Below are 21,243 nucleotides of genomic sequence, written 5' to 3'. Positions count from 1 at the left end.
GGACGACTTGGGGAGCAGACAGCAGGCTTCTCACCAGGGTCTACATGGGAGCAGTCAGACCCACCATGGAGTACACCTCAACCTCATGGGGCACAGCCTCCAAGACCAACAAGAGCCAGCTTGACAAAGTCCAAAATATGGGACTACGCCTCATACTTGGAGCCATGAGGTCCACGCCGATCCATGACAGGGAGAAAACTGCTAACGTCGAGACCCTGGAGAGAAGACGCAACCTGAAAGTCCTGATGCAGGGAGAGAAGCTCAGAAGAATGCCCTACACCACAGACTGGAGCAGCCCACCAAGAACCGTCTCAAATGTCAGAGCCTCAACCACCAGTAAAAGCACTCAGAGCACAGCACAGCAATGTTCTGGCGGCAAAAGGGGAGTCTTGCACTGATCTTGCCTTGCCTGACTGGAGGCTCGACCAAGAGATAGAGGCCACCATCAGCCTCAGAGTTCCTGGCATCACCACCAAAGACCCGCAACCAGCTACTCTCAAGATCCTGACTTTGGCCATGATAGAGGAGTCCTACCCAGCCAGCTCCTGGACCCATGTATACACGGACGGATCAGCGGAGGAAGCCACACACAACGGAGGCAGTGGTGTCTACGTCAGAATCCCCGATGGAGAGCGCAGCAGCATCACACTCCCTGGAGGAAAGCTCTGTTCCAATTTCAGAGCTGAAGTCCTGGCCATTAAAACAGCAGCAGAATTCCTCTCCTCCTGTAGAAAGCCCCTTGGCAGCATCTGACTGCATTCAGATAAAATCTGTATACTCCATTACATCTACCAGGCAGATGCCTGACCAGCAGCATGGTCAGGACTTAAATGCATGCATATATTTGTGTACCTATCAGAGTGGATTTCTTCTTCAGAATTTGCTAGAGACACTTTTGTTGCCATAGGTTCTTTTTCAGTGCACCAAGTGTGTGCTGCACACAGTATCAGTGTCTCATCCAAATGATTGGACGCTCAGTTTGATTTTCAAGTCGGACTTTGTAGAGTGGGAAACAAACCAAGATCTTCATGGACACTGGCAGTAAAGCTTATTATCTTCTGCCACCTTCCTTGATTGTTGACAGATTAAACTGTTTACTGGTTTACATACACGAATACTGTCACATACATAAAGAAAACTATTTCTCATTCCAACACCAATTCTATACTCATGATTTATCAAACTTACACATTAACAACACTTAGAACAAAACAGCTGTTTTATACTGTAAAGACTATGTAAGAGAAGGAAGGTGGTCACAAGAGTAACTTTTCCACAATGTTATATTACCTGATCTACAGTTTGAATCATTTACTAATGCTGCAACTCATACCAGAGACAGTCTCAAGTATGCCATGCTATCCTCTATAATGTCATTATATTTTGATTTATCATATCAAAATATGTGAGAAGGGGCTGTTTTGGAGAAAAGAGCGCTAAGACCTGCCCTTTTCCTTACCAATTTCTACTTTTGCTGTTCAGTTCTCTTCATGTTTCAAGACACATGCAAAATGCAACAAATAAGAAAGAAAAGAAGGGGGGAAAATCCATCCAAGGCATCTATTATGTCTGTATTTATATAACATCTGTCAAAAGAAATCCTTACTGTCACAATGCCTCTCATCCCATTAATTCCTGCTGACAGGTTTCTGAAACTCAATGTCACTATCCAAGTCAGTGTCATCATTCAGGGCCACCAGGGTCTGTCCATTGGCTCCTCTGTGGATCAGGCGCTTCATGCTCACTCCTTCCTCATTCTCACCACCAGACTGTCGTCGATAGCAACAAGCAATGGCAGCTCCAACCATGAGAATGATTATAAAGTTGACAGCACAATGCCACACAAAATAAAGAGTGGCGATCATAAACTCATCATGGTCATGTTCTTTCCATGGTGTAGCTCCAGGCAGGGGGTTGTACAAAATGAACCCCACCTGCCAAAACCAAGTTCCCTGGGTGAGAAGGAAATAGGAACGGCTCAAAGGCCCCAGCAAACTATGACGGAATTTCATCTCCATTGCCAAAGCAGCTACATTTGCAATGATGGTGTAGATAAGGAAAGTGTGCAGCAAGACGTCAAGTTCTGTTCGGTCATGCAGATGGAATCTGAACAGTAACCATTCCGCCAAGAAAGCCAATATAGCACTGACATAGTCAACATCTGGTGGCAATGGTGCTCGATAAAAAACCAAGATGTCTATCACTCCTGTAATACCAAAAAAGAAAAACATAGTGGCATGTTGAGCATTGCCTGCTGACACAAAATGGTAATCACTATAACCTGTAACAATTTCTCCTACAAATCCCACCGTTACAAACAGAATCTTGAAAAAAGCCTCCACTGGCATTTCTTTCAACCGTCCACACAAGCAGTCACAAGGAAAAGCCATTGAGGATGTGAAGCGTGCATTTCGCTGTCGACTATTAAAATAACGACGGAAGGTCTGGATGATGTACCAAATGGCAAAGCCAATGAAAAATGTTCCTGGCAAAGCATGGCCTCCAAAACTACCCATGATGTTGCAGAACTTCTTGTGCTTTTCTTATGTTGTCTTTCAGCCACAGATTAAACACCTGAAATACAATACACAAAATATATTTAAAACAAAAACACAGCTCCATGACATCTCAAGATCATGAAAAATAAAGCTTAACCAGTTCAGTGCCAGAGAATTTTATATAAAAAAAAAAAGTGCTCTCCCCTTGCCAGGGAATTTTGAGGATTCGGGGGTAATAAATCACAAAAAAATTCTAGCACAAAAGCTATGGGCGATACAGAAAGAAAGTAAATGTTTTGTGAAGGAAAATGAGTGTAGATTCTGCTTCTGGGCTTTTTTTCCAATTAGGTTGATTGTAGGTAACTGTTCAGGTATGTAAAGTCAAGATGATAATTTTTGTGCAACAAAAAAGTCTATTTCCACCTCTACATAATGACATCCATAAAGAAAAGAAACAAATTACAGATAGAAATAGCAAGCCTATTGTCAGATTATACCTGCAGAAGAAATTAAAACAGGCTATAAGCTTATGAAAATAAATCACAGCTCTTGCAGACGTGTAAGTAAAACACTGTCCCAACAATGACAAGAGTGAGTTAAGTCAACGTAAAAGGTCAATCACAGTCCCAGAAACTGAACTGGCAAGATTTTTGACAGCAAAGAGCATTTGCAAGTGAGAGGGTGAAGTTCTTTGATGACATTCACTCCTTTGAAGTTGCACATGGGCCGATTAAAGTGTCTGTTGTGCATCCGGCTTGCTACCTCTTCAAACAAGTTATCAGTCTGAGTCATTGAAAAAAAAAAAAGCGTTAAAAACAAAAAGCACATGTTTCATGGCCAGTGGAGGTTCAGCACTGCATTTCGTGAAAATTGTGGGGCATTGGCGTTGTCGATTGCCTTCTGTCTGCTTTAAAATGTGAGTACACTCTTCCCAAAAGCCACGCCCCCTTGATGACCTCTGGCTGGCATTCGACCTATCGTCTTACATCACTCCTCTCCCTCTCCTTCTCTTCTTCCAATACTGGCTGTACGTACTCTGTCAGTCATAGCCAGTTGTTCAAAAACGCTGTCTGATTGGATGGACGGACTGAATTACCATAAAATGGGCTGTTAGTTTCATAACTGTCGTTGTCAATCACCTTCGTTTTCAAACCAATCATCAGACAAGAGAGATCCTTCCCCATCGCAAAAGCTGTCCATAACCACAAGCAGAGCTTTCAGAATTGTGTAAATCTGCTGACTGTGACTATTTGCTTTACTGGACACAGTTTTCAATGCATTTATTTGCACATGATGTAACCCCCTTTTCCACACGTGTATCACGTGGTCAGTTAGCAAATTATTATCGAGTACAAAGAGGTCTTCTACCTGATTTAAGTTCATTTAAATAGTATTTTTATAATCCAGACACATAAAATTAACTGTTCAGAGTCTGTTTATGTGAATTGAACCAAACTCCAATGAAGGAAAAATCGGAACATATGCAGGACGTCAGTGGACGTTTTATAGACACTATGGCAATACTTTTTGTAGGATGTCAGCTGACATCTTATAGGCACTCTACTGGTTAGGCTTCTAAATATTTCGCAGGTTAAAAGTTTTAATTGTGCTGTTTTTTTTTAAATAAGGAAAGAGAAATATCCATTTGATTTCCTACTACTTCCAATGGAATACCAGAGAAACCTGTATAGTGAATACTTAATTCCTTCACAGCATTGTTAGAGCGTATGGGTAATTAATCTTCTCATTTTCTCAGGACAACATCTCTTCATTTTATTAACATCTTCCCAGATTGCTGAGGATTTTTAAAAATACTTTTGGGCATGGGAATCTCCTTCCTGTTGCTCAAATACCAACTGTTGAAAATGTTGAATGAATCACATTGCTAGATCTAGTACTGCGCTAAGTTAATCTAAAAAGACATATTCTTTCTATTCAATGAACTTTAAAACAATAACGGACACCTTTTTTTTATGCGGTAAGTGTGATGGAGTTCATTCTAAGTTGCCCCATTCACAGTATTAGCACACACACAAAAAACAAGCATTGAATGGTATCAAATATGGCAAAAAAATCAAGGATTATTTCAATAATTTCTTTTTCACTGGCGAACTTTTTTTGATGCAAACCATCAGCTTTATAATAATACTAACTGGATATTTATAAATCAGCGCTTTCCTCATTCCACAAAGCGCTTTACAATCTGCACAGACACGCATACGAAACATCAGTCCTAAACTCACAATCAGGCACAATAAACATACAATTTTGAACGTACAATACAAACATACATACATGCATCCATCCATCCATCCATACATTCGACACACAAACAATACAGCATTACAAATATACCTACACAATCAACCAACTACTTTCATGTATGAGAGAGGGTCTAGAGGAAATGCTGCTGGAAGAGTAAAATCTTGAGGTTAGATTTAAAGGAAAGCAGTGAGGGGATGTGACGGAAGTGATGAGGCAAAAAGTTCCATATTAGAACAGCAGATGATGAAAAGGCTCGACCACCATGCTGTTCTCTTTATTTTGGGACACGGAAGGTTCTACCATCAGCAGCAGAGAGAAGAGAGCGGGATGATACATATGAAAGACATCAAAGAGGTATCAGGGTGCAGTTCAAGATATGACATGGTAGCAGAGACAGGCGGCTTTGTATTTGATTCTTTGCTCTATGGGTAACCAGTGCAACTCTTTCAGAAGGGGCATGCAGTGTGTGGATCTTTTTGCTTTATAAATCAGTTTGGCAGTGGAATTTTGTACCTCCTGTAGTGGTCTGAGGAGTGTTTGCTGACAACCAATGAAAAGAGAGTTGCGATAGTCTAATCCAGAGAGTATGCATCTTCTTCTTCCTCGTTTGCCTCCTGTTAGATGAGCAGCCTGGTGCCCACGATGAAGGCTGCCGTCCATCGCAGCTCCTCCAGGGTGCCGTACACTGGTACAGCTTGGCTTCCACTGCTGTCAGTGTTGGCCAGTACTTCCTCCTGAATGCTGCATGCGTCATACAGTCTTGAAGGATGTGGTCGGTTGTCATTGGTCCCTCACCACAAGGGCACTCTCCACTCTGTCCAATGTCAAATTTTGTGTGCATGTGGTGGAGCAGGTGGTTGTGTCCAGTCCTCAGGCGGAAGATCTTGACCTGTTCCTGTCGTTCCAGCAAATGGTATCTGTCTTCTGGGTTATATTTGGGTTGCTGTAGGCACCACTTTATTCCTTGCTGTGTGCCTTGATGATTGTCTTGATTTCATCATATGACACCAGTTTGTTGGCCTGCTCCTGTGCACCGTCTTTTGCCAGAATGTCCGCTTTTTCGTTGCCTCTGATGCCACAGTGTGCTGGTACCCATTGTATCACCACTTTCTCCACTCTGGCACTCAGGGCAACAAGGGCTGAAGTGAGATGGTTTAGTTCTTTGCAGCGAGAGTTCTTGAGGGCTTGGAGCACGGAGAGAGCGTCTGAGAACACCACCACCTGCTCTGTTGTTCTTGTGGAGTTCTGCAAGACTCTTATGGCTGCCTCACAGAGGGCTTCTCACTCAGCTCGGAAGTTGGTGGAGTATTTTCCTGTTGGGATTGCAATTTCTTCATCTCCGTCTTTGTACTGGAGGAAGATTCCAGCTCCACCATCCCTTGTTGCATCTGTGGCAGAGCCATCTGTAAAGACATGGGTCCAGTCTTCCTAGGGGTACTGGCTGCAGATGTACTCCATGGTCAGGGCCTTCCTTTGGGTGTCTGACTGTGTTCCTCTCTTCTCTACTCTGGGAATGCTGGTGATGACTGTTGGGAACACCTGCCTCTTCCAAGATGGGTGGGTGACATTTGCCAGGATAGGCTTTGCTTCGTGTTCCATCAAGACTGGGGTTTGTCTTTCAAGGTGTCTTGACTGGTGGATGAAGCTGTCTCTTTTCAGCCGGTTCTTGGTGGGTCTGTTCATTCTGTTGTGTTCATTGGATGGTTTTCAAGGCGTTTGAATTTTGCTGCCTGGATGAGGATCTTTGTGTCCCTTCTGTCCTCCAATGACTGTAGCCCAGTGGTCTCCTCCATCTTCAGGATTGGGGTGGATCTCATGGCGCCAATTATGACATGCTGAGCTTGGTTCTGTATCTTGTTAAGATGATCGAGGTTAGACTTTGCAGCTGATGCCCATGCTGATGTCCCGTACTCAACTACAGGTCAGATTCTCCCCGTATAGAGTCTCTTTAGGATACGTTCATCAGCCCCCCAGTCCATCCCTGCAAGTTTCTTCATGATCGCCAGTCTCAGCTTGGCCCTGCTACAGCATTTGGTGATCTGCTGTTTCCAAGTGAGCCTGCGGTCAAAGGTCACTCCCAGGTAGGTAGGTGTGGGTTCCTCTGCAAGCCTTTGGTTGTTCAGTGTCAACTTCCCCTCTTGCTTCTTGCTGAAGATGCTGAAGACTGCGTAGGTTGTTTTGCTTGAGGTGACAGAGACAAGCCATTCCTTGGTCCAGCTGCTGATCTTGTTGAGCGCAGTCTGGAGGCGTACCTGTGCTGTAGTGGTGTACTCTTCAGAGCACCAGAGTACCAGATCATCTGCGCAGATCGCTCCTCTGACCCCTCTTGGCAGTTCTCTGACGTTGGAGAGTATGCATGAACTAACTAGTGTTTTGGTTGCGTCAAGAGTGAGTTAGTGGCTGATTCATCTGTAAACAGCTTTTTCAGTCACACTGACATCACTACAATTCTATACTTCCATCTTTGGAGGCTGAAAATGAAATAACACATCCCTAGAAACAAATTGATTCACAAAAAGGGCTAAAATTAGTCAAATGATTTAAGAACAATGGAAAGGAATAAAGAGTACTGCTTCAGACTACTTGCCAGAATTCTTTTCCACTATTTCCAATCTTCAGGTTTTCAAAAGATGCACTGACAGCCTCAATGGAAAAAACAACAACAAAAAATGAAACCAGGTAAAGGCTATGGGAATGACACATTTGGGTCAAAGCTCCCCAAACAAAAACACTTGTTTGTGAATTCCATTGATTGTAATACTGCTTTGAAATCTTTCAAAAAACCCTGGAAGAAAAAATGGGGTTGGGGGGGGGGGGGGGGGGGGTTAACATAATTGCTGCTCAGTGCTTATATTTTTTCAATGACACCCCTTTGTCCAAAGCATCTTTTCTTTTGTGTGTGTGTGTGTGTGTGTGTGTGTGTGTGTGTGTTTGTGTGCATGTGCAGGCACACGCATGCATGGGCGTTTGAGTGTGTACATGTGTGTGTGTTTGTGTGTGTGTGTGTGTGTGTGTGTGTGTGTGTGTGTGTGTGTGTAGTGAATAAATTGATAAGAGTTAGTATGTGTGCACACATGGGTATACATGCGTGTGTGTGTGTGTGTGTGTGTGTGTGTGTGTGTGTGTGTGTGTGTGTGTTTGTGTGTGTGTGTGTTACCTGAGTTACATTAATTTTTTTCCCTGAAAATGTTGACAGAACAAAAAAAACTATAAAGACCTATTTAACAATGTAGGAAATCTATCAAAAGTATATTACATGGATACAGTATATGGTGATATGTATAGTTATAAACTTTTATTGCTAATGTCTTCAGAAATTGGAGGCATAGGCAAATGATCTGCACTTACAATTCTCTCTGTACTGCTTATAAATAAACTTACTGAAGAATTTATCATGTTCAATCTAGTATTCAGCACCTGATTTTATCATTCGTAACCCTTTCAGTGCCAAGCCTACTTCATGCTCAGTGACAACTACTTGCCAAGGTTTTGGTCATGGAGAGTAGTGATTAAAAAAAAATTTCTAAAATAAAATTCTAGCAATATATATTTCTTATACTTTTTCTGAAAGAAAAAATGAACACACAAATCATTTATACTTTGACATGAATTTAATGATTTTGTGATAGGAAAATTGTTACAATGATGCAGACCAGAAGGGGACAGAAATTTCCACCCTGGAGCACTCAAGGGATTAATATCAAACATTGACGCTGTGCTGTTTTCTGATGATATAACTTTTTCGGAACAAGATGACTGCAAATTGTAATATTCAATACTTGCCAGTATTTTGTAATGGATTACAACAGAGATGGAAACATGTACTAAATACCACTGAACTGCAGATTCTCTCTTTTGGTTCAATAAGTGGAGTCCTATTAATTAATGTACCCTGACTTCCAATGTTCACAGACAAGATGTAACAGGTGCATTGTCTAGAACTACAAATTGTCCTCTCTTTTTAACTGGATTCAGTCCCCACCTGCTGTCATTTGAACATTGTGCTCATCTGGAGGACATGAGTCATCCTTCATGTGCAGACAGCAATTGCTGAAATGGTTTTAAAAATGTAACAATAATACAACTCTGATTATATACTATCAGATTCAGCAAGACTGACTGGTTCTAGAATTGCATTTATTCATAGTGAATTATTCACTGGCTGATATAAGTTTAATGCACCCTACATTCCTCTTTCCACCACTATTTACCTTTTTTTTTTTAATAGAGCAAACCAGCCTAAGATTCATGTCAACCAGCCATGTATCCCAATCACAATTCTGTGGTAAATTTTATCAGTCCCAAAGCTCTGCAGACTCAACCAGTAAAAAACAAGATTAAGCCCAGTTTCAGTTTCTCAAGAAAGTGTCACTGTGTTTGGACAAATACGCTACGTTACATCTACTAGGTAGATGCTTGACCAGCAATATAACCCGACACGTTAGTCAGACCTTGAATGCATGCAAATATATGCATTTGTGTACCTTTCAGTTTCAGTTTCAGAGTGGATTTCCTCTACAGAATTTTGCCAGAGGACAACACTTTGTTGCCACAGGTTCTTTTTCAGTGCACCAAGTGCACGCTGCACACAAGACCTGATTTTATCATCTCATTCGAATGACAAGATACTCAGTTTGATTTTCCAGTCAAAGTACCCAAACATGAGAGAAAGGATGAGACCAGGATTCAATCCCAGACCCTTACAGACACTATTGGTAGATAAACTTCATAACTATCCTGCCACCTTCCTCCTTGTGTTATTGAACCCAGGCATTTCTGAGAAATGAGGTGAGAGAGGATGATCCCAAAACATGAGATGTGATTCCAAACTTTAAAAGTGACTTGGAGTTGCCACTGCTTGGTAACTAACATTAAAAGATAAATATATGTCATGGAAAATATTGAAAGCTGCAGACCAGGAACCAAACCCCCAAGTTTGATTGTTTTTAAGACGGGCGCAATAGCCGAGTGGTTAAAGCGTTGGGCTGTCAATCTGAGGGTCCCGGGTTTGAATCACGGTGACGGCGCCTGGTGGGTAAAGGGTGGAGATTTTTACGATCTCCCAGGTCAACATATGCACAGACCTGCTAGTGCCTGAACTCCCTTCGTGTGTATATGCAAGCAGAAGATCAAATACGCACGTTAAAGATCCTGTAATCCATGTCAGCGTTCGGTGGGTTATGGAAACAAGAACATACCCAGCATGCACACCCCCGAAAACGGAGTATGGCTGCCTACATGGCGGGGTAAAAACGGTCATACATGTAAAAGCCCACTCGTGTGCATACGAGTGAACGCAGAAGAAGAAGAAGATTGTTTTTAAAATAATTAACCTGTTCAGTGCCTATAAGATGCCAGCTGACATCCTACAAATTGTTGCCAAAGTGTCTATAATATGTCCACTGATGTCCTGCATCCATTCAAATTTTTCCTTACTCAGAGTTTAGTTCAACATAAACAGACTTTGAACAGATAGTAAAATGTGTCTGGATTATAAACATAATATTTAAATGAACATAATGTGTCTTGATTATAAACTTACTATTTAAATAAGCATACACCAGGTGGAAGACCCCTTTCTTCTTGACGTTTTGCCATCTGGACCACATGGAGAACACATGTAAAGTGGGTTTGCTTCAAATGCAAAAAAGATGTCAGAAAATTTGTCCAATAAAGACAGTGGTCCCAGTCAGCACATTTATACAACTTTACAGACTGTACAAATGATTATGTATAACAATTAAAAAAATGGATCTGTTTTGTCTTATGATTCGTTTTAACTTGAAGGTGATGACGACAGTGATGAAACTGACAGCAATATTCAGCACTGTTTCCAATCAGGTATCACTTTTGAATGGGTGACAATGACTGACAGTGAGTGTGCAGTATGTTCACATAGTTTGTGAAGAGGGGGAGGAGAGAGAGGGGAGTGTTGTAAGACGATAGGTCGAAGACCAGAGGGCATGGAAGGGGAAATGGCCATGAATATCGGTGAACTGTCTTTTCTCAGTGTTCTACACTTGGGAATGGAGAACAGCCAATAATCCACAATTTTCATGAAACCCAGGGTTGACAGACAATGGACAGGAATCACGTCTTGATTTTTTCATTCTTTTTGTCACTGATCAGTTGACTGACTTGTTTGTAGAGGAGTTATCACCCTGATCAGTGTGATGTGATGGATGTGGTAATTTGAAAAATACTGTATAAAATCTCAAGCTGGGAGGTATTGTCACCCTGATCAGGCGTGGGGTTTTTATAACCATCATAAAAAATTCATTAAATTGTCTGTTTGTTTTTAACATTGTCAGACACCCAGACTGAAAGTGGTCAATCTATAAAATTCTTCCACCAGTTTTTGAGAAGTCAAGAAGACTGTATGGGTGGTCAACTAAGTCCAGCTCCTAACCTGCTCGTGTGGCTTAGATATAAGCCCGGCGGAACTGCTACTACTGATAGGAGAAGGGGCGAAGGCGGGTCACCTGGCGCCTGAAAACCAGTGCTTTGGGTAGATGGGGCTCATCAGTCTGGGAAGACAGCTCATCTAAGAGAAGGAAAACTCTGATTTCAAACCTCCGCTGCCTTGCGGCCATACCCACTCATAGGAAAGGCTTCGGGAGTCAACCCTGAGGAAAAATCCGGGCAGATGGAGTCCGTTAGCCTCAGCAGGCAGTTCTTCCAAGAGAAGGAAAACTCCCAAGAGAAAACCCGGCCAACTGTAAACCGTTACCAGAACAGGAGATCACCGAAGACGGCGCCACAGCGGCCTCTCTAAGGGGCGTGATCTAGTCAAAACCGGCTGTGCACGCACTCTATGACACATGGCTACGCAGACAACGTTAGACCGATGTGGTGTCGTCTTCCTGGACCATGGCCGGGGGGAGACGGTGCCGGGCCCTCAGCCTCAAAGGAGCCATCCACTACTACCGACCACGGACGTGATCCTTCCCAGACTCTTTGGGGAGAACAGAATGGAGCACATGGGCAAGCAGCACTTCGTATCGTCCACTGGAATGCGGAAGGAGTACAGCGCAAGAAGGCTGAGCTCCAACGGTTTCTGCGTGAAAATACGATCGATGTATGTTGCATCCAAGAGACCCACCTCAAGAACACTCACCGCTTTTTCATAAGAGGTTACGATTTGTTTAGACAAGACCGAGAGAACAGACCAAAGGGAGGCCTCATCACCCTGGTAAGAAACAACATCCCAGCGGCAGAGACCTGGTCAAGCTGATCTCGACACAGAATTTCTGGGAGTCAAGTTGGTGTTGCCAGGCACGTCAGTGACAGTCCTCAATGTCTACTCACCTACAAACCAAATACAGCTTGACTCAATCAAGCTGGATCATCACAGGAGACTTTAACAGCCACTCACCCAGCTGGGGCTACCAAGATCTTAACAAGAAGGGAGAAGATGTGGAAAACTGGGCAATCAGTAACCAGCTGATCCTCATCAACAGTCCAAAAGATCCACCTAAGTACTACTCACGAGCATGGAGGACCACAAGCACTCCTGACCTGGCCTTCGCGACAGATGACATCCATAGCATTGCCCAAAGGGAGGTGTCGCCCTAGCTTGGAGGCAGCGACCACAGGCCAGTGATCATTACAGTTCAAAGACATTTTGAAACCCATCCCACCAGGCTCCCAGCAAGCTGGAATTATAAGAAGGCAAACTGGGACCTTTTCAAGCACAAGGTAGACAAGAGGACTTCTGCGCTGACACTGTCGCACCAAGACATCAACGAAAATGCCAAGAATTTTAATAAGGCAGTTTTAGACGCGGCGCAGGCAGCTATTCCACGAGGCAAATGCAGGAACTACCATCCCTACTGGACACCTGAGCTCGACACCCTGCACAAGACCCTCAGTGAAGCCAGGGACACGATGGAGAGCTCCCCCACTGATGAAAATGTAGAGACACACAACAGAGCGAAAGCTGCGTTCACAAAGGAAAAGCTGCAAACAACACGAAAGAGTTGGCAAGACAAGACATCCTCCCTGAACATGGAGAAAGACATGCAGGGGCTTTGGAAGCTGACAAAGAAACTGAATGATGACAACCCCAGCAGAGGCAAAACCGTCATCGAGCAGGACAACCAGCTAAAAACAGAAAAGGCCGCAGCCAAACTATACAGCCGAAACTATACCGAGAGGAGAGTGCGATCCACATGTCCAGACAGCGCATCAAGCAGGTACCAGAGGAAACCACGAAACTTATGACATCGGACCCACATGGCATAGATGACAGCTGTATGAGCGAACCACTAACCATGAAGGAGCTGAAACAAGGCTCCGGGGCCTGATGGTGTCACTGGCGACATGCTGAAGCACCTGGGACCAGCATCCAGAACAGTGCTGCTTCAGATCTTCAATTACAGCTGGACAGCAGGAGTTGTGCCTTCCATCTGGAAAGAGGCAGAGATCATCCTGATCCCAAAGAAGGGAAAGAACAAGAAGGACCCCCACAGCTACAGACCAATCAGCATTCTGAGCTGTGTCAGCAAGCTGCTGGAAAGGACGGTCAACCGCCGCCTCACCTTCCTCCTGGAAACACAGAACATCCTTTCACCTACCCAGACCGGCTACAGAAAATTCCGCAACACAGAAGATCAACTAGCCCTCCTTGTCCAGGACATCGAAAACTCTTTTCAGGAGAAGAAGACACTGGCCGTGTTTTTTGACCTGTCAAGAGCGTTTGACAAAGTGTGGAAGGAGGGCCTCATCCTGAAACTTCTCCAAGCCGGCGTACGTAGCAAGATGTACATGTGGATCCAACACTACCTCTTCGGCAGGACCGCAAGGGTCAAACTAGACGACTTCCACAGCAGAAAGGTCAAGCTACGTGAGGGTGTCCCCCAGGGAGGAGTGCTTTCCCCAACATTGTTCCTGTTGTACATCAACGACATCAGAGACAACATCATGAAGCACGTCTCCAACAGTCTGCACGCAGACGACCTGGCAGTATGGACATCCGCTGAACACACCAGCACGGCCTCCTACCGGCTTCAGGAAGTTGTCAGCAATATCGCTACATGGACAGAAGACTGGGGTCTTGAGCTCAACACTACAAAAACCAACACAACACTTTTCTCTCTCTCCACCGCCAACGAGCAAGTCAAGCTGAAGCTCCAGGGATAGGTCTTGCCTCAGACGGATATACCAACATTCCTTGGTGTCAGGTTGGACACCCGCCTGACCTGGAGGCCCCAGATTGAGGAGATGGAGAGGAGAGGCATCCGCAAGCTAGCCCTGCTGAAGAAGCTGGCCGGGACGACTTGGGGAGCAGACAGCAGGCTTCTCGCCAGGGTCTACATGGGAGCAGTCAGACCCACCATGGAGTACGCCTCAACCTCGTGGGGCACAGCTTCCAAGACCAACAAGAGCCGGCTCGACAAAGTCCAAAATATGGGACTACGCCTCATACTTGGAGCCATGAGGTCCACGCCGATCCATGACATGGAGAAAACTGCTAACGTTGAGCCCCTGGAGAGAAGACGCAACCTAAAAGTCCTGATGCAGGGAGAGAAGCTCAGAAGACTGCCCTCACATCACCTACACCACAGACTGGAGCAGCCCACCAAGAACCGTCTCAAACGTCAGAGCCTCAATCACCAGTATAAAGCACTCAGAGCACAGCACAGCAATGTTCTGGCGGCAAAAGGGGAGCCTTGCACTGACCTTGCCTTGCCTGACTGGAGGCTTGACCAAGAGATAGAGGCCACCATCAGCCTCAGAGTTCCTGGCATCACCACCAAAGACCAGCAACCAGCTACTCTCAAGATCCTGACTCTGGCCATGATAGAGAAGTCCTACCCAGCCAGCTCCTGGACCCATGTACACACGGACGGATCAGCGGAGGAAGCCACACACAACGGAGGCAGTGGTGTCTACGTCAGATTTCCCGATGGAGAGCACAGCAGCATCGCACTCCCTGGAGGAAAGCTCTGCTCCAATTTCAGAGCTGAAGTCCTGGCCATCAAAACAGCAGCAGAATTCCTCTCCTCCTGTGGAAAGCCCCTTGGCAGCATCTCCATCTTCACTGACTCCATGTCCACACTCCAGGCCCTTGACTCCCCTGATCCTGGTCCACTGATCCAGTCCCTTAAGGCCTCCCTCACAACCCTTACCCAAACAGCCCCAACAACCCTCCAGTGGGTGCCTGCACATGTAGGCTTCCCAGGCAACGAGCGTGCAGACCACCTCGCTAAGGAAGGAAGCCAGGTCACACAGCCAACCATTCCTGCCACATATGAGGAAGCAAAAACTCTCCTCCGCAGCAGATTCCGAAGAGGCTGGGTCACCCTGAACGGAGGCTACCAGGCACACCAAGATCCCATCAGGACACTGGAGAGAAGACACCAGACTACCATCTACCGCCTTCGCACAGGACACTGCGGCCTCCGAGCACACCTGAAGAGGATTGGAGTGGCAGCCACATCCCTATGTGATTGTGGCCAGGCTGACCAGACCCCATCCCATATTCTCCAAGACTGCCCCCTGTATGAGAAGATGCGGCAGCAGTCCTGGCCTGGGGGTGCTGACCTCAATACCAAGCTCTGGGGGACGGCAGCCGATCTTCACCGGACTTCAAAGAAGAAGAAGTAGTATGGGTGGTCTCCCCTTTTTGGGGGGGAGGGGGGGGGGGTTAACCAGGGAATTGTAGGTATAAGCAAAAACTTAAGTTATTGCTAACAAGAGGGACAGATGGGTCTTAAGTTTTGTAAAGGTATCATTGTATGGGTTGACATTTCGTCCAACTCTCAATGTCAGCTTGGGAGTTAACTACCCAAGAGAAATCATAGACATTCTGAGGTAGCTGATTTCTGATATCATCTTAGCAGTCTGGTGATTCAAAATTGCCATTGACCTTCAGTTGAAGGGGCTGGTCCTAAGGCCAGAGGCGTGTTTCTAGTTTGGTTCTGCAATATGTCAGTCATCTGTCTGGGGAAGCCATTCACCACCTGCCGTTTGAGACTGATGTGCGTCTAGCATCTGCAGTGGGTTCTACATGCACCTCCCGAGTGCTGTGTGACCAAGCCGTGACTGAGTGGCAGAAATTAAGTAATCATATGTTTCTTGATGCGCAAGGCCTTTCACAAGAATACAATGCATACTCACACTATCATAAATACACTGTGATTCTTCATCATTTCACCCTGTCTTTGTATTCATCAACATAATTTTCCAGCCATCATCTTCTTCATCTTATCATCTCCATCACTGTTTGTTTCCATCTGATTTCGCAGTGATCTTGACATTTGTGTGGAATGGGTGATCTCTTCTTAATTCTGAAACATTTTCATCATCAAGAGAAAATCTGGAACTGTATGATTAAGGAGGGAGAATGAGAAAGAGTAAGAGTGCATGAATGATAAAATTAAAATCCATATCATATGTAATAATTCTAAATAAAAAATATTTGTTGTGGGGAATGAGAAGAGTAATAAAGATTGAACTGACTATACTTAAATTCAGAAGAAGTCCATAGTATTACTGATGCTCCGCTTCCAGTTGCAGTGGTCATATTTTTGTCAATGTTTGCCAGTTTAGTCTGAGTTATCTACAGATAATAAACATCCAATTATGCATTAATTTAATCTTTCTTAAAATATATACATTCATAGGATTTGACAAATGAGAAGGGGACTATAGATTGAACTAACTGTGCTTGACTTTGCTAAAAGTCAATCGCCTTACTTCTGCCTCATCCCCCCCCCCCCCCCCCCCACCCCCTCAAGGCCTGACTAAGCGCATTGGGTTACGCTGCTGGTCAGGCATCTGCTTGGCAGATGTGGTGTAGCGTATATGGATTTGTCCAAACGCAGTGACGCCTCCTTGAGCTACTGAAACTGAAACTTGTGAAGCAGTGTTCACACTGGTAGTTGAAAAGAAACATCTTTTCAATCTGAGGGTCCTGAGTTCAAATCTCGGTAATGGCGCCTGGTGGGTAAAGGATGGAGATTTTTTTCCAATCTCCCAGGTCAACATATGTGCAGACCTGCTTGTGCCTGAGCCCCCCTTCGTGTGTATACGCAAGCATAAGATAAGCAAAATACGCAAGTTAAAGATCCTGTAATCCAAGTCACCATTCAGTGGGTTATGGAAACAAGAATATACCCAGCATGCACATCCCCGAAAACAGAGCATGGCTGCCTACATGGCAGGGTAAAAATGGTCAAACACATAAAAGCCCACTCATGTGCATATAAGTGAACGTGGGAGCTGCAGCCTGTGAATGAAGAAAAGAAACATCTAAATATCTATATATTATCTATCTATATATATATATATATATCTGCTAAAGATGGAGACTGGTTCCACACATCACTTGAGGTCCATAAAGGCTGTCTTCTATCTCCTACAATCTTCAACATCATCTTGGAACGTATAATGACTGATGCCCTGGAAGGACACTCTGGCACTATCAGCATCTGAGGGCCTCCATCACAAATCTCTGATTTGCTGATGATAATGATGGGCTGGCAGACAGTGAGGAAGAACTAACAAAACTAGTGAACCACTGGACAAAGCATCAATCAGGTACTGAATGGTGATCAGTGCTGAGAAAATGAAACTCACGACAAACATCAGACTCAATCAAGACCCAGATTAATGTCAATAGTTAACTCTTTCATCCCTGCAGCACGGTTTTCCGGTTTACAGGATTTTTACCCTTCATTCCTGGAGGCCAGAAAACTGTGCAGCAGAGAATTCCCCCATTCCTTCCTGCAGCCCGAAAATCGGTTCTCGCGGTAAGCGCTTTAAACTTCCCGCGAGTCGTGTCATCAGTGCGCGTCATCTATCCTTGACTGGGTCACTAGCAGGGCAGTGTTTATGAGTGGAATGGATGCCAGACACCCCCTTCCCCCTCCCTAGGCCGTGGGAAAGTGGGCGCCGCTACATTCTTGCCGATGTGCTGTGTAGACACACGGACACAGAAAAACGGAATGTGTAGAAAGTTCTGACTGTGACCAGTTTTCTAATGAGGAGTTTTACAACGCTCTAACAGATAATGATTTTGATCTGTTTCAAATGAATGACAAGGAGAGAGTACAATTAGCTGTTGCTACAGAAGCACAGATAGCGGGTGATGAAAAGTTAAAAAAGTAAGAAATGTGAAAATTGTGGTGTATACTTGTGCAGTAACTGGCATGACTGTTTCAAGGTATATCACACACGTGTCACCTTTGTGTGGAATATTACGTGATGATTGTGACATGGACATGCGTATTTAGAGACAGTATCGTTTCTGAATAGTTTTTGATCAAGAATTGTGTAGATAATGATCTGATCCTGGCTCAGTGACTGCTAGTGCAGTGAAAGGCATATATTCTCTTTGAGACAAAGTTCAAATCATTCATGTGATAAAGACAATAGTAGTGACAATTGTGACAGTTTTTCATGGATATGACTAGCAGTGTGGCACTGAGATACATATGAGGCACTACTTGGTGAGTACCTGCATGATGTGCATACTCTTCAAGCAAAACACTGTTCTGCATGTCGTACGTACTTGTATGCATTGTGTTTGACCCCAAAGTCACCTGTTTTACACCTGAGTGTCACCAGAGATGTCACCCTATAGTGTCAACAGGGTCTCAGACAACTTCTCACATCAATTCTGAACACAACAGTATATGACAATCTTAGTGTACTGTAATGAGTCGCGTTACTGTAAGCCTCCAAAATAAGTACCCTGCTTCATACTTTCTTTCTCTTCTCTAAATCCAGGAATGAAGGGAATATGCGAATGGTAGAGGTCTCGGAACAAGGGGGAGTAATGGTTCATAGAAAAATAGGAACGAAAGAGGTAACAGCTGGAAACAGTGAAACAGTTTATAAATACCCTAGTGCCATCATCAGTAAAGAAGTGTCTAAGGCTAAAATACTGGCAAGAGCTGCACAGACTGCAACAGCACTGGCAAGACTCAATCCCATATGAAGAGACAAGAACATCAATCTCAAAATAAACCTGAAGCTACTACATAGTACAGCACTGGTTCTCTGAACCTCTCTATTTTCTTGTATACATGCAAGTCCTGGATCCTTCTTGCAGAGCTTCAGAGAAGGATCCAAGCAGTGGAAATGAGATGCTTCAGGAGACTCTTTGGCATCTCCTACAAAGACCACATAAGAAATGATAAGGGTAGAAAACCAACAGACAGCATGTTGGCTGGTGTGTAGACCTACAAAACACAGTGAAAAAATGGAAAATGAGATGGTATGGCCACATGACAAGGTCCGACAGGCTCTCCAAGACCATCCTTAAGCAAACATTGCAGGGGAAAAGGAGATGAGACAGTGAAAGAAATAGGCAGACAACATCACTGAGTGGACAGAGAGGAGCTTCGCCAAAACTTAGGCCCTATCCCACAACCACCACAAACTGAGAATGTTGGTGGTGCATTAACCAGTGCAATGCCCCTACCACCAGGTCTCTGGACCTGTGACAGTGATCAGTGACTTTTTGACTGGTTCTATCATATGTGTATTTGTATTTCTCTTTTTTGTCACAACAGATTTCTCTGTGTGAAATTCAGGCTGCTCTCCCCACTGAGAGCACCACCCATTTTTTTGTATTTTTTCCTGCATGTAGTTTTATTTGTTTTTCCTATTGAAGTGGATTGTTCTACTGAATTTTGCCAGGGACAACCCTTTTGTTTCCATGGGCTCTTTTACCTGTGCTAAGTGCATGCTGCACACGGGACCTCGGTTTATCGTCTCATCCAAATGACTAGCGTCCAGACCACCACTCAAGGTCTAGTGGATGGGGAGAAAATACTGTTGACTGAGCCATGATTCGAACCAGTGCACTCAGATTCTCTTGCTTCCTACGCAGACGCATTACCTCTAGGCCATCACTCCACTCCACTCCACTGTAGTGGGGCTTGGGCCAGCTGGTGTACTAATTTTATTGTGTAATGTACGTGAATGTATGTATTTAAATGTCACGTAGAGTTGTTTTATTGAAAAAAAATTATGTGTTTTATCATTAATTCTGGGTCTCTTGTATGTTACTGTATTTGTCCATAGTTTGTGTCAGGTGTGGGTTTGGGGAAGGCACGTCTGGCTTAGCACCCCATAACAGGAAACAAACCAGATGCACAGCAGAGACTTTACTCATAACTGGCTCATCTGCAACCATGAGTGAGTATCATCAAAGAGCTTCCCCCTCTTTGAGATGTCTGAATAGTTATCTGCAATCATAGTAACTGGGGAAAAAGCTCAAATTCAGAATCTATATATATCCATTTTACTTCACAAAAACACTTACTTTATTTCTGGATCTCCTTAAAGGTTTTTACCAGAATTTTTTTACAATTCATAACCAAATCCTCAACATTCCCTGGCAAGGGGATAGCACTTTTTTTTCACAAATTCTCTATACTTATGTTTACAGGTTAAGAGTTAAAACAGATCCAATGTACACTCTGCAGTTCACATTCTTTTTCTTATCATCATAATTCGTAGTAGTGGTAGTAGTAGTAGTAGCAGTGGTAGTGGTGGTGGTAGCAGTACTAGTAGTAGTAATAGCAGTAGTAGTAGTAGTAGTGGCTTTATTCTGCACCATAATAATTAGTTAACAGTAAATTAGTAATCTAAAATTAATCATTATGAATATCCTAAGTAAAAATGATAAAATGATAAAATTTAAGGCGAATTCTCGTCCTACGTATAAGTCTCTGCATGTCGGCCCATATATGTTAAAACATGAAGGTGACATTTACTGTAAGCGTAATCGACCAGTGAGGATGTGCGAGGCCACGGAGAGTTGCGAACTGTCGGCCGTTCTGCTTAGTTTCGATTGAGCTAACTCTGCCCTGCGCAGGTTGGGTGCGACTCGCAGTTCTCCGGCACTTGACTCATCCATAATCAATGTAACCGACAACTTGGTAAATAAGTAAGTTCATGAACTTGATCATATTGAAAATAACAAGTATCGAAACATTTTTCACTTGGCTTCCTGTGTTCTTACTTACCTGCCTGCGTCACGCAGCTACAGTATCACGCTACATTTGTCCAGAGCATCTGTGTCAGCGCCATGTCTTATCACGTGATCAAACTTCTACCTTCCCAGTTGCAGGTAGTGCACAATGGAAAAACACCGTGGACGCGCAGGGGAAACGACATTTCTAACCACATACGAAGTATATGGCCAAACATTTAACTGGTTGAAGACGACTTCTTTTTTTCCGGTTTTTTTGTTTGTTTGTTTGTTTGTTTGTTTTGTTTTGTTTTGTTTGTTTTCTTTTGTTTTGTTTTGTTTTTCTTCGTTTTCCTCTGCCTTTTTTCGGAACTATTCACGTCACCACAACGTACCATTGGTACCACGGCCGCCGGACTCGGCTTAATAGTATCTTTTTTAGTCCGGCCATTCATTGGTACATTACCACTTCCAGTGTACAACTACCCCTGCTGCTGCTCAGTGCGACTACTGACCAAAAACTGAACAAATATTCGCGTAAGTCAATAAAAA

At 44.0% G+C, this 21,243-nt stretch overlaps 1 protein-coding gene across 2 annotated transcripts; it reads right to left on the bottom strand.

The window, feature by feature from the left end:
* Nucleotides 1-1,617: 1,617 nt before the first annotated feature.
* On the bottom strand, nucleotides 1,618-20,977 carry LOC143283107 (transmembrane protein 45B-like). 2 transcript variants are annotated; one of them, XM_076589217.1, is made up of 2 exons: nucleotides 20,747-20,977; nucleotides 1,618-2,574 (listed from the first exon to the last, which is right to left on the bottom strand). In XM_076589217.1, the coding sequence occupies exon 2, from the start codon at nucleotides 2,514-2,516 to the stop codon at nucleotides 1,629-1,631; it is 888 nt and encodes a 295-aa protein (XP_076445332.1). In that variant the 5' UTR covers nucleotides 2,517-2,574; nucleotides 20,747-20,977; the 3' UTR covers nucleotides 1,618-1,628. The 2 variants fall into 2 exon arrangements, with proteins under 2 accessions (XP_076445332.1, XP_076445333.1); XM_076589218.1 differs by lacking the exon at nucleotides 20,747-20,977 and adding an exon at nucleotides 10,306-10,323.
* Between the last annotated feature and the right edge of the window lie 266 nt (nucleotides 20,978-21,243).

Source organism: Babylonia areolata, chromosome 6 (assembly GCF_041734735.1).
Source record: "Babylonia areolata isolate BAREFJ2019XMU chromosome 6, ASM4173473v1, whole genome shotgun sequence".
NCBI lineage: Eukaryota > Metazoa > Mollusca > Gastropoda > Neogastropoda > Buccinidae > Babylonia > Babylonia areolata.
Note: the sequence above shows the minus strand (reverse complement) of the source record. Positions and strands in the feature narration are given on the sequence as shown.